Source organism: Emydura macquarii, unplaced genomic scaffold (assembly GCF_026122565.2).
Source record: "Emydura macquarii macquarii isolate MOO-44397 ecotype Brisbane River unplaced genomic scaffold, CSIRO-AGI_Emac_v2 contig_968, whole genome shotgun sequence".
In the NCBI taxonomy this organism is placed as follows: domain Eukaryota; kingdom Metazoa; phylum Chordata; order Testudines; family Chelidae; genus Emydura; species Emydura macquarii.
This window is the reverse complement of record NW_027131105.1, coordinates 18,275,974-18,289,911: the sequence shown is the minus strand read 5'-3', so window position 1 is coordinate 18,289,911 and position 13,938 is coordinate 18,275,974. Positions and strand designations below refer to the sequence as shown.

The 13,938-nt window shown below is 38.0% G+C and overlaps 1 protein-coding gene across 8 annotated transcripts in view; it reads right to left on the bottom strand.

Annotated features, from left to right (window-relative positions):
* RAD18 (RAD18 E3 ubiquitin protein ligase) overlaps positions 1–13,938 on the bottom strand; it is a 168,603-nt gene that overhangs the window by 74,277 nt on the left and 80,388 nt on the right. For 3 of the 8 annotated variants that reach the window (XM_067544389.1, XM_067544387.1, XM_067544388.1), the window contains exon 13: positions 9,925–10,052. The exons of 4 other annotated variants lie outside the window; for them this stretch is intronic. In XM_067544389.1, coding sequence (XP_067400490.1) covers positions 9,974–10,052 — 79 coding nt within the window. In that variant the 3' untranslated portion in view covers positions 9,925–9,973. Of the gene's footprint in view, positions 1–9,924; positions 10,053–13,184; positions 13,196–13,938 lie in introns of those variants that run through there. One more of the 8 variants, XM_067544392.1, reaches the window with a different exon arrangement.

Here is a 13,938-nt window from a genome sequence, read left to right as displayed (position 1 = left end):
CTTCCCTAGTGTTTATCTCTTCTGAAAAAACCCACTAGAAAACAATTTATGTTTACTTGGGTTTCAAGACGTTTTAGGAACAGCAATTTTATTTCTATTTGAAAAAATATTTCACACAACCCTGCCTCTAACTCCATATATTTAAGCCAATTTAAAACTGATTTTTCTAAAGTCATCCATTTCTTTCACCTAGTACTTTACTACTTAAAAACAAATTTTGTTTATTAAAAAAAAAAAACCACACACTTTAAAATTGACTTAATAGTGCTTTTGTCGTCAGAAGCAGTATTTAATTAATTTATTATATATTTAATTTGCAGAAATGGATAGAGTATTTTGACAAAATGTTTGTAAAATATTAAACCTCAAAATAAAGGCTAACTGTCAGATCAAGTTTTGTTCAAACTGTTGAGTTTATAAAAGAAAAATATTATTTATAAAAGGCTTTCCAAAACCAGAGCCGTATACAAGTGCTGTCACCCTTTATTGAAATTATAATTTCATTTTAGAAGCAAATATCCATTACAATATTTGCAACCCAAATATAGCAGAATTTAATTTATGCATGAGAACCAGTGAAATTCCCTAGAAACAAAAACCAACTAAGTTTATTTTCTTTGTTCAAAGAAAGAATTGTTAAAGTAAACAGCAAAAATAGTGAAAAAATAGATTATTAAAAATTAAAGACCTAAAAATTAAGTCTGGTTGTGCTGTTCATTTACTTTTTTCCTTAGTTTTTGAAGTGTTATTGATCACACAGTTAAGGAAGTTTACATTTTAAAGTTTTAACTGTACTATACTTTTAAAATGAAACTTTATTCTGAAAACTATGCGTTGATCATTACACAGATGGCAGGCAATTAATCGACACTGTAATGAAAAGCTGATTTAAACACTCAAAGACCAAAGCAAAGTATTTCTGTATATGGAAAATAACAGTATGAGGCCTCGATTCAGGAAGTGCACTTAAGCATATGTTTAACTTTACACATATGACCTGGTTTCACAGAAGAAATAAGCCAAGCCCATGCTTAGTATGCAGAGACGTGATTTTCTGAATAATTTTATGATGACTGAAATTTTATAATTATTGTTGAACCAGACCAGATGTGTGTTACACAAATGTCTTTTCAGCCAATAATCAATTAAAAACAACCCAAGGGCCCACTCTGCAAACCTTCATTCACATGGTCTTTGTCTTCAGTGGGACTGCTCACTTGAGTTAGGGATTGCAGGATCAGGACCAAAATCTGGGGCTCCATTGTCACAGAAGCTTGTTTAAAAACAAACTTAGCCAGATTATAATCACACAAAGACAATGGTATTGATTTAATCCCTACTGGATATTTGTTCATATAAAAAAACCACCATGCCGTGGAAAGATGCTGCACTGGAGCTGTTGCGAATGTTACTGAGATGTATACGCATCGCTGCCTTGGAATTTGCAGCACCAACCACATGCTGTACATGTAAGTTCAGCCTCTGCAAACCATCTCAAATTACTTCACCAAGTTTTCAGGAGTAATGTTTTAAGGCAGTCAGGAAACTAGAATTTGAAACCAATATTTGAGATGCTGTGACCACAGTACCGTATACCCAGATCAAGGTGGCAAATAACTTACTGATTTGTAAACTGTGCAAATACAATGATAATAAAAGATCACTAAACCAAATGTCCTGCCTGTCACAACTCCCATTGAATATCCCCCTCTTGGCCACTCACCAGACCACTGGAACCAGTGTGTTTTAAGCCTCTGAACAGAGTCTAGGCACTGTTGATGTCTTAGCGACTCTGGACATGCTCTCAAGGTGCAGTTCCACCTGGCACCCCCTCCTAGGAATTGCATCCACAAGGCCCTCTGCCCAGTCCCTAGAACCAGTGCTGACTCCTCAGACTTCCCCATAACTTAAACACACCCTCCCCCAGAACTCGAGCAGAAGGTGTGAGCCTTCTGGTTTACCTCATGAAGAGGGCACATGGTAGCTGTAACATATGAAATGCACAGACACTTTGCACAGAATTCTATCAGCAGTGCTCTTTACGAGGTATGCAGGTCAATACAAAAATAATAAACTTCACATGTACTTCCCTGTCTCAGTTTCCCCATCAATCCAGAGTATTCTTTGGGTTGGGGTCAGAGACAACTGGAGCCATCCAAGACCATTATTCTTTAGTTCATGCCTTGTGTTCTCAAACATGGAACCTTCACACCCCATCCCACTGTCACAGAGCTTGGCTGGAACATGCCCTTCCTCTCTCCTGCCCAAAACCTCCCCTCTCTCTCTCTCAATTTCCTCTAAGAGTCCATTTTAAAGACTAGCATCAGTACCTTGGTGCCTTTATTCTGCTGCTGGTAACTTTCCACGCTCCAAGTCCCAAGCCCTTGTTGGGGAAAGTCAGAAAAAAAACCCCAGTTTCTCCACTCAGACAACCTCTTCAGCATACCGACTGCCCAGTCATTAAATTCTAATGAACATTGTCACTGGCCTGGCAGAGATGTGACACAGCCCTGCCAGTCCATGGTGGATACCACATTTACATAGAGACATTCAGTGACAGAACAATCTTCTCAGTAACAACTTTATAGTATCAACCAGAATTCATACATTGTAGACATATCCCCCAAATCATCACACGGCCTCATTACCAGAGCAGAAATTGAATAACTTCCCAATAGTATAGAATTCATTAGTACACAGCATTTACAGTATGCATGCCACAAAATGTGAAACACTAGACTGACAAGCTTTTCAACATATTAGAGAGAAAACTCAATACAAACTCTATATCATATCTGTTACATGGTACACATTAATGTCCATGCTATCTTCAAAATGAAAGTACATGTTGCAGAAATCCAAAAACACAGCTCTGTGATGGCTCTTTATAAAAAGCATTTTTTATTTTGTTCATATATTAAAAGTGCTAATCAGCTTTACAAACTCTTTCCTGCCTATTAAATGGATAGCGATGGAAACAGCAGATGTATTTAAACTGCGCTTGTAAAGAAATCCATTTATATTCATGTTGAACAAAAAAAGTAGGAGAAACGCAGACTGCGCTCTCGCAGCATTTCACTATCATCACACAGCATTTGGAGACATCTAATAACATCACTTAAAATCAAATCATTTCAATTCTGAATGTCAATACCAGCTTAACAAGGCACAAAATGTCTGCAAAATTCAATTAACTTTGTATCAGAATAGAAATAGCGTATTAATTTATGCTAAATTCTTGTTCTAGGGGCTACCATAGGTACCATAGTAGGTTAATGCACTAGCCTCTATCCCTCTGTCATCCTAGGTTCACAGAGTTTAGAGATGGGAAGAATGTCACTGAGTTTGGAAGGGCTCAGTGCACGTTTATACTCAGAGACAAGTAACAAAGAGAATACTTGGCCGTTGGCTCAAAAGGGGCCCCCCAACAATGAACGCAGCATACTGAAATCTTGAAGCCTCAATCCAGCAACTCCTGCACGAGTGGACCCAAGAATGAAGTACTAAAGATTTCAAGATCAAAGCCAATTTCCCCATGAAACGAAGAGTGTGCTCCAGTTTCAATGATAAGTTCATTATCCATTAAAGCAAAAAGGTGTTCCCCATACTGCTACAGCAGTCTCTAGGAGTAATTTACGGGCCTAGTGCAATTTTCAAAATCACGCAAGCAAGTCATATGCGTAACTTTAATTGATTTCAGGGGACATAGGTGCCTCATCAGCTTATAGATGCTCCTGAAAATCTCACTGGACAACTATCTGTATCTTTAGGCACTTAAATATGTTTGATATGTTTGGAAATCTGGCCCGAAGGCCCTGTTCAACAAACGAAGGAGGTGTCAGTTTCATAACCCAAGCCTCTAGGAATTATTTTCATATACTCAATGTACAAAAGAAATTGAAAGCCCTAGACAAATCCTTGGAAACTGAGTGAATAAACAAAGTCTTATTTGACATTCTGAACATTATTTAAAATTTAAAAGATATTGTTTCAGTATGAAATTATTTCTTTTACCTACTCTAGTTACAAGGAACAGGGAAAGTGGTTATAGCTGAAAGAAATTTGAGAAAAGAACACTTTAATGTTTTCACTTTGTTCATTTGACAACACTGGTGATTTGTCTTCATTAGGATTTAAGTAATGCATAATTAGAAAGTGTTAGCTAACACACATGTTCTGACTAACATGTCCTAAAAGCGTAGTGTAGACAAGGCAATGTACTGCTGCCAATTCTAAAGGCTTGTCTACATTGAGTGGCTCTGTTGGCACCTCAGCCATTGATGCAGCAGCATCAATTGAGCGATCTGGTGAAGACACGCTCAATTGATTGCCATGTACTTTTCCTGTCACCTCCGGTACTCCACCCGATTGAGACGTATAAGCTGTGGGAGAGCACCTCCCACCAGCATAGCACAGTGAAGACAGTGCGGCTACTCAATGCAAGGTATGGTGACTTCAGTTATGTTACTTACGTAATGCAACTTGTGTACCTTGCATTGACAGAGCCACACAGTGTAGACAAGCCCTTAGTGCTTAAAAATCATGAGTCAGGCTCCAAGAACCCATGAGAATTAAAAAATATATAAATTTGATTCTCTTTTTGGCTTCTGTTTTTTCAGCCTTTATGGGTCATGTTTTCAAACATTTCTCTGAATCCCTGGATAGAAACTTAGCTTTCATTAAAAAAGAATAATCTTATATAATCACACAACTGCAGGAGCCGGGGCTTTGGAAAAAATACATCAAATATCTTGAGAGTTGGCAACACTGCTCATCATCATTGATCAAAATCTACTGTATAATTACCAAAATACAGATATACTGGGGATGACTATTATGTTAAATTAGCTCCTTACTCTACAGATCTTTCCTGTATGTCAAAATCATATCTGCTTATTCACCAAGGCTATTCATTAGGCAATGAGTTGTAACATGGGTGAACTCCTGTGCCCAGGGAAAGCTCCACTGAAGTCAATGGAGATCTGCCAACACACACTTCATTGTAGGATTTGGATTTATGTCATAATCCCAAACTCCCTTTAGCTCTATTGAGCAAATGGGAGGCATAGAAAGGTGAAGCTGGATTCTCCATTTTTTCTTTCATAACCACCTCCAACAAAATTGTCATTTATGTTCTACTTGCAGAATCTTTACTCTTGGAGAAGCAGAAAGGCTGATTTTCAGATACCATGTCAAGCTGGCAATGTAAAGTTTAAAAAAATGGGGGGGTTTTTTGGTTTTTTTACTTGTACACTGAGCAAACAGGATCTGAAAGTCATTTACAATAAATATAGAAGCCTTTGATATTTTTAGAGTCACCTTTCAGAATAAAATATTTCATCCGGAACTGTATAGGTCATGTATTAGGAAGTGGAAATTTTCACTTATCTGAAAAAACAACGAGAGTTCTGTAGCACTTTAAAGACTAACATTTAATTTCAGCAGGCATAAGCTTTCGTGGGCTTCAGCTCACTTCCTCAGACGCAGTTGGTAGAAATAATACAGCAAATATTGGCAACATATATAGGAGGCAACATATACATATCCAAAGGCATAGACAACAATGGGGTAGGTGGATGAAACCCGGGTACTTGAGGCCTAATGACAACCATTGAGTAGGAAGTGAGAATGGGTGATCAGAGCAAATTACTTCTTGTAATGAGATAGCCATTTATCTGAAGTTATTCCAGGTTGCACCGACTGTACCCAATGCAAAATGAACATGGTGCCAAACAAACTTGTGGTCTCATGCCAGTTTTCAGTGTCTTCATCTCCAAAACTACTGCAACTGCCACATAAGTCAATTGAATGGGCATGGAAACTGAACCACTATTTCACCCCTAAAAATGGTCCCACTGTACTGAAGCACAATGGAAGTGGGGATATGGGGAAGTTTGTATTTTCAGTGCTTATGCCATACCAGTGCTGTGGATAAAGATAAACTTTCCAACTGCATGGCTGCCCATCCAGTACCCTTCACCAGGGCCCCACATGGAGGGGGGGGGGTACACTTTACCGGGGCCTGGAGGCCCTCGGGAGGCCCGGCCCAGGCTGCAACCCCCATTACCCTGAAGAAAAAAAAATCATGGCTCATGAGATTGTATGTATGGGATGAGGGATTGTGGTATGTGTATGGACGGGGCCCATGGCACAAGTTTGTACTGGGCCCGAAAAAATTATGCTTGGGCCCTGCCCTTCAGATCCCATTCAAGGGCTCCACTCTCATCTGGAAGGTCAAACAGACTGGTGCCTTCCACCAGCACTAAATTTCACTTTGTTCTTAAAATTAAAAAGGAAAATAAGAGATGGAGGAATCTCCTATACCAGCAATGTATTTATTACAACAATTTTCCTCTCCCCTAGACAGGAAAGATACAATAGAAGTATTCTAAGGTTTCTTTTGCAACTTCATTCACATCTCAACAGAAACACTGCAACAGCATCTCAGGGTTTAATTCAGAGTTCTAGTGAAATTGAACTTGGAGCCCACCATTGCAGGGTGAGCTTGCTCTCTAACACCCATCCAACCCACATCGACCTGTCTTCTACACCAGGCCAGGAGATGCATATGTTTGGCTATGACAAGGCCCAGTGATGGGTTAACCCAGACCTGGGCATAAAAAAACCATCTAGAACCTTGTCAGGACCCACCATTTGGGACCCACTGCCTTAAATGATGTCTGAAGGTGTGGGAAGGATTCAGATTCATGTCTTGATCCATTATCTTGTGCACAGATGTCCCCATAATAAAGAAATCACAAGGAAGATTGCCAGTAGAATCTACAGATTTCAGGAGAGCACCTATTATGGTTCTTCAGTTTCACTGGATCTGGGTAATCTGCACACGTTCCGATTAACTGTTTGCAAGCCTCCTCTGCATATTTGAAAAGGTGGCAGCTTGATCTGTTACTTCTCCCGAGGAAGACAGAAGCAATAAAAACAAGAAATCTTTCCAAAAGCTCAGAGAACATAAAAATTGTGCTTAAATACATTTCAGGAATGATTCCAAGATTTAGGTGAAAAAAGTGCCCAAAAGGCCACTAAAAAGGAATAAGATGCCACTAAACTGCCCATTTCATAAATAACTATTAAGTGCGATAAATAAAATAACTAATATCTGCTTCAATATTAACTTGTAACTGGTGTGTGCCAAAGTATACTGATTAGTGCAAATAAAAGGGGACCCCAGAAGATTAATGTAACATCTCAATAGTGCTCATTCAAAGCTTTATGAGAGTAAGCAATTTACTAACTGTGGCATATGAATGCTAATTTCTCCTCTATTAGCTCTACTGCTTAAATTAATATGTACAACAAATTTCCATCAATGTTTCCATCAATAAAACTGTCACTAGAGCCCTGGTTTGGAATGCCTTCACTTTCAAAAGTTGCGTCTGAACAAACATAATGCAAATGGAGAAGTTGGTAAGATCAGACCAATTTTAAGCTATTGTTTTAAGAGATGAAAACACCTCCCTTGGAAAATAAAAGATTTAGAATTCAATTAAAATCCAAAAACTAGTCTCAATTGTGCCCTTTCTTGATCTGTCAAGGGATAGGAGAAACCAGATATCCAGGAGCAGAAGTGTATGGGTTACTATCTGGTTTCTGATTTTCTTTCAGAGGACCTTATTTGTTTTGAAAGTTGTAACATACCTGTCGTCCTCATACTGGGTACAATGTCAAACACAAAAAATATTGCTATCAAATGGTTAAAAGAAAGACCCATTTCTGCCACTTCCACTCTCCCTCTATCCTCAGATAAATTATCTCATAGCCACTAACTCTGAAAACAAAAAGACAAGTAACAAGGCATCAGCATCATGCCATAAAGGCTGCCATAGTGGGCCGTGGTATACCATGCCAAAGCCAAGGGCTCAGTATTAAAAGCATTTTACCTTCTGATTTCAGGAGTTCAACAAAAGAATCCTAGCTGATTGTTCCTGCTCTGAGTGGAGACTGAGAGGAGTGCGTTAGAAGAAGCGATTCTATGGAGTAGTATCCAAAGCTGATTTCCCAGTCATAGAAATACATTCCCCTCCAGCACCACACCCTCGGCAAATTAAATTACTGAGTAATTTAATCACAGAGTAGCTAGTTAACATATTCTCCACACAAGTTTTAGCATGCTTTGATTTTAATCCATTCAGACACAGAGGAAATCTTAATTCCCCAACAGAATAAAAATCATTAGAGTGAAAAACATAAAAGACATATTAAGTAAAACGTTAGAGGATTGTTACATGCTCTGAATCAGACTTGAGAGAAGAAATCGTCATTTATCTGAGGAAAAATCATTTCTCAATTAAGATTAAAAAGATCATCCTGCTCTAAAGACCATAACAATGATCAGCAGCTATCCCTTACACCATACAAATCTATGGGCAACAGTATTTATTAGCCTCATCATCACAGAAAGAAGCTAAGGAAATGTGCGTTCCACTGTGGTTTTAGAGTAATAAGTAAGTATTTTTAAAAGGTGGTGTTTAAAAAGGGACTGTCAAGTTAAAGCTGTAGGGTTTGTGGGGTTTTTGGATAAAAAAATCTTTATTGTACCTAAGTTAGCAAGAAGTAAGGTAGATAAGGTTCCTAGTTAGTTTCACTGTTGGTTCTCATGCTCTGTCTAGCACAATACAGAAATGCTGGATTTGCAAATACTACGTGTGTGAACTTTTCTATTCCAAGACATATTATTTAAAAATCTTCCCCTTCATCAGAAAACCTACATTTTAGGTCTGTTCGTAGAATCACATAAATGTAGGACTGGAAGGGACCTCGATAGGGTCATCTAGGCCAGTCACCTGCACTGAAGCAGGACTAAGTATTATCTAGACCACCCCGACAGGTGTTTGTTTAACCTGTTCTCAAAAATCTCCAGTGATGGAGATTCCACTACCTCCATAGATAATTTGTTTCGCTGCTTAACTACCCTTATAGTTAGGAAGTTACATAAATCTTCCTTGCTGCAATTTAAGCCCATTAGTTCTTGTCCTCGGTGGTTAAGGAGAACAATTTATCACCCTCCTCTGGATAACAACTTTTTACGTATTTGAAGACTGTTATTGTGGCCCCCCCTCACTCTTCTCTCTTCTCTCCTGCAGTTAAAAACGTAGTTTAAAGCCCACCTCACTAGGTTAGCCAATATGTATCCGAAGATACTCTTCTACTTTCTTGATAGTTATCACTTTAACCATTCCTTACCTTTCAAAGTTGACCTAAGTCCCTCATGCTGGTTTGGAAAAAGGCAAAATTCATACAAAAGTTCACTGTTAACTTTTATTTTTGTACCACAAGTTGAAAAGCCTTCTTCCTATACTTATTAGATTATTCTTTCCAGTACACTAGATACAAGATGACAACGTATTTCACAAATGTTGGCTTTTGGTTTTCAGAGTGGTTGAACTACAGTACAGCATATGGCTAAGAAACACTGATCAAAAGCATCTGCTGTGCCAGTTGTATCACGTTACAAAGTGCAGCTGCCACTTGCATCTATTTTTGTCTTAGCAGCGTATGGCTATCCTTGCAAGAACAGATTACTCAGGTCAAAGAATAAACTTGAAATCTCATTCTACACAAGTATTATACTACACTTTACTATTTTAGCTTTAACGCTTGGCTTCTTCCAAAGTAGAAGATTATTCACCACTGTGACAGACTGTACCCCTATGTTCACCACTTTCACAAGACTACGATACATTTTGTACAAAGTATGCTTTCTGATTTATCATTTGAAAACCCATAATTCGCTGATGGTTATTGTTCTGGTAAAATGTGTGTGGCAACACTGAATGTCAGAACTCTACTGTATCATGCTACTAAGGCATATTCCAAATCTGAGGAAGCAGCCCAAACCAGTTTCTTAGAGACAAAAGACTAACTAATGCCTTAGCCAGGTGTCAACAAAATCAAATGGACTATCACCTGAGTCAGTGGCCATTCTTTGGCAGGAAGAAGGGTGTGAGTGAGAAGTTTACATCTTGGCAATGGAACAGCTGGAGGTTCCTGTGTAAACAGACTGTCTGTCGCCTGAACCCCAACTGGAGATGATTCTTAAAGAGGAGGAAAAGATATAAAAATGAGGAACAGAGGACACAGATCACCTCCCTCCCCTTTCCCCCCATTTCTATTCATGGCATCAACAATGTTTGAAAGACAACAGAAGCATCATTAACCTGGAGAAATGGTTCTGGCTGAAGGAATCCAGCAATACAGCCATAAGCATGTGGTGAGAGAAACCTTTTGCTTTAAATTCACCTAGCTTGTTAAGTTAGGTATTAGTTTGCATTTTACCATTTATTTCTTTGTAACCAATTCTGACTTTTATGCATCATTACTTGTAGTCACTTAAAATCCATCTTTCTGTAGCTGTTAAACTTATTTTATTGTCTTATCTAAACCAGCATGTGTTTGGGTTGAAGTGTTTAAGAAACTCCATTTGAGATAACAGGGTTTGTTCAGATTATTTTCTATTAATGAAATGATTGACTTTCTATGAGCTTGTACTATACAGAAGGAAAGCACTGGGCAATACAAGACACACATTTATAGGGACAAATCTGGGACCTGAAATTTGCTGGTATCGCTCTGCAACATAATTCAGGAGCGGCTGGCTAGAAGTACTCATATAACTCAGGTGGGAGTCATGTACAAACATGACAGAGGCTGAGAGAGAGTAAGGCCAGGAATGGTTGCTCTCATAGTGAAGCGGTGTAAAAGGCACCCTAGATTGGAGAATTGAGGGGACACAGCTGTTCAGCAGTCCAGATTAGTGACATTCCCCAGGGTCCAATGTCTTCTTCACTAATATATATTAAATGAAGTTATAAAACATACAGCTAAAATCTGTGGCCTACCCATTACCATTCGATGTACTATCCCTCTCTAGCAAACATTTATAGAAAAGAATGCAATAAAGATGGTTTGATTTTTAAATAAACTCAGTTCTGGACCAGCTATAAAGTATACATGCTATTCCGACTGCTCCACAATTCATCTGCTTGTGCTTTTGGCTAATAAACTCTTCAGGGGAAGGCATTTGTTTGACACAGTTTACCAATTGTACAGCTCGGTGTCCACTTACTGAAGTATAAACAATATCTATAATTAACCTGAAGGATACAAAGCATAATCAAAGTTGTAGTTCTACGTTCTGCTCTTGATTCTTGTAGACACATCAACCTGTTCATGCTATTACAGCTTGTCTTAAACAAACCTATCAAATGTTTCATTAGATTCTCTGATCAAGAAAATTACCAAGGGTAAGAAATGATTTTTCTATGGACAAGTCATCTTGTTAATATTAATTTCCCAAAATGCTATGCAGAAATAATCTGCATAGGAGAACAGAAACTCTGCAAGTTTCAACTTTCTCTTGAATTACAGAACATGGTTTGCAAGCCCACAAAGAAGCTAAGGGTTCCACTCCCTTAACCTATGGATCTCTGCTCAAATTGAATCGATCCATAGGGCTCTCCGGATCACAGTTTAAACGGCACAAAAGGGAGCATAGGATTTTTATTCTGTCATCACTTGGAAAACTAGTTGAATGTCACTGCATAGTAGTTTAAAAATAGTGGCCTTCCGTCTATGACTCAGAAAGGATAATGATGATGTTGGGAAAATAAGAGTGCCTCCACTGGGGTGAAATTTTTAGCTGCCCCATTAACCTTTGTTTGAAGTTCTCAAAATACATAGCAATGATAGACTGAATAATACTAAATAATCAAGAATGGAGTAAGAAAGAAAAATAATCAATGCATTGTTTCCATTAAGAAATAATTATTTCCAACTGCCAAAGTATTTAGACAATGGGTTCTAAATGTGGAAGCAGATGGAAAAAAATGTTACAATACCATCCATAAATCAGCTGCGACTTTGGCAAGTTATGGAAAATAGAAGTATCCCCAGAAAGTATACTGAAATATCCTCACATGGAAAGCACAGATCAAATACTATTACTTACTCAAAAAAATGCAGGACTGCAATTAGGTCTTACAGTAAATACTGAAAATAAACATACTGCCTCCTGTGATAAATAAGGTGCTACTTTTAAGTCTGGAGCTAGAAAATGGAAAAAAAAGGAAGATACTCATCTAGCTGATGAGAATTGACAAAATTATTATATAAAGGAATGGAAGATATATGCATTTGTATTGCAGTTTGCTTTATTCATGTGTATGGCCGTATTATTTCAAATGGTCACTGTGGAAGATTCTAGCTGTGGTCTGAGAAGCAAGAAACCTGTCTACCCTACTTGGAAGCATATATTGAGAGATCTCTAGAGTTCAGGACCAAATCCTGTCCGCAATTCACAGCTGCAATAAGCGGGCTGTGCTCTGGGCAGATTCTGGGCATCCAAGGAAGAAGACCCCTTCTCCTCCAAGCAGTGAAACTACTCTACAACTGTTGATGCAACAGAACCCTCTAGAAGCTGGGCTCCACCCCCTTTTTGTCTGATCCTGCTCCCATTCAAGCCAATGAAAATTTGCCACTTATGTCAATGACAGCAGCATCAAGTTCCACTGTGTCAGAAACTGTTGGCTGACTTTGTTTCTCTGGATATTATGAATTAAGCAAGTTCATAGAGATACATTTTCTAAAATCTAGAAACTACATTTGAACTGAATACATTTAGCTTATTACACGCTCCCAGTTCATTATGGATAATGTGTGATGTCCGCAGCATAAGAAATGTAAACATATACCCTGATGTGCTTTTTTTCGTTTACTTTTATGAATTTCATCTAATTTGTATTATGCTGTCAGTGGACATAAAAGAAATCATTATAGATATAGTTTAAGAAATTGTAACCCAATAGGCAACATTCCAAGCAGTGGAGGTCAAATGTCATTCTTCAATATAACCATTTAGGACAAATCTAAAAGCCTCAAATTGATCCAAACTGCATAAAAACCTCTTCAATTTCCTTCTCTCATCTGATACTGTTAGATGATTATGATGTCTGTCATTTGCAATAACCTCTGCGCTGATTCATATTTGAAACCATGAGCTGTTGTCGTTTTTTTTTTACTATACATTTCAATCATTAAGCAATGCCTTTTACATGGTGCACCAAAAAGCAAATGGTTAATCTGCAGGTGACATTTTGTAGAAACATTTACGAGAGCATGGATCTGTGCTGCAGAGGTATGTGGTGGTGGTGGTGGTGGGAAGTTATCTCCACATTTGCTTCTACACCCCGAAAAAAAAAAGCAAATATGTAAACATGTAACAATCTATATGCTGATCAAAAACAGGACACTTAAGGGAGACATAGGTAGCTTTCTAACAACCCATAAAGATGAATATTTTATACACCTCCCCTTATTTATCACAAGAACTGCAAAGAAACAAATATCGTTCTCATTTTTGCAGGTTCTTAGCAGTATAAATCTGTTCCTTAGCCACTTTTATTTATTAAACTTTTTCAGCCTAACAGTTACCTTTGGAACCAGTTATTAATATCTAGCAGGAAACAAACCCAGCAACACTTTTTCAGTACCTTGCAACATTATTACCTGAATTGAACCAAGAAAGTGACATTTTTAGGGAAGTGACTAATTTGTCCCAGGTAAGTCTTTATGGACATTCCAATGTTCTAAAGAACAGATGAAAGGTAAATACATACATATTTTGTCAACAGAAAGTATAAGAAATCTCAGCAAATCACATTTCTGCTGGGTTTGGAAAAATAATGTGTAAAATATTTCAGATTTTAGCCTTGAGTTACTTTCATCCCATTTCCAACTACACTTCACAGAATAAAAAGATACAGTCTATCCTATCATCTTCAAGCCCAATCCTAAACAAACTGCTTCCCTAATATGCTTCAGAAATACGATTTCTTACATTTATGTTCAAATTACATTATATTTAATAACTGTAGACAAGTAAAGGGGGGCAGTAACCACCTTGTGTCATTGCACGCTAGATAC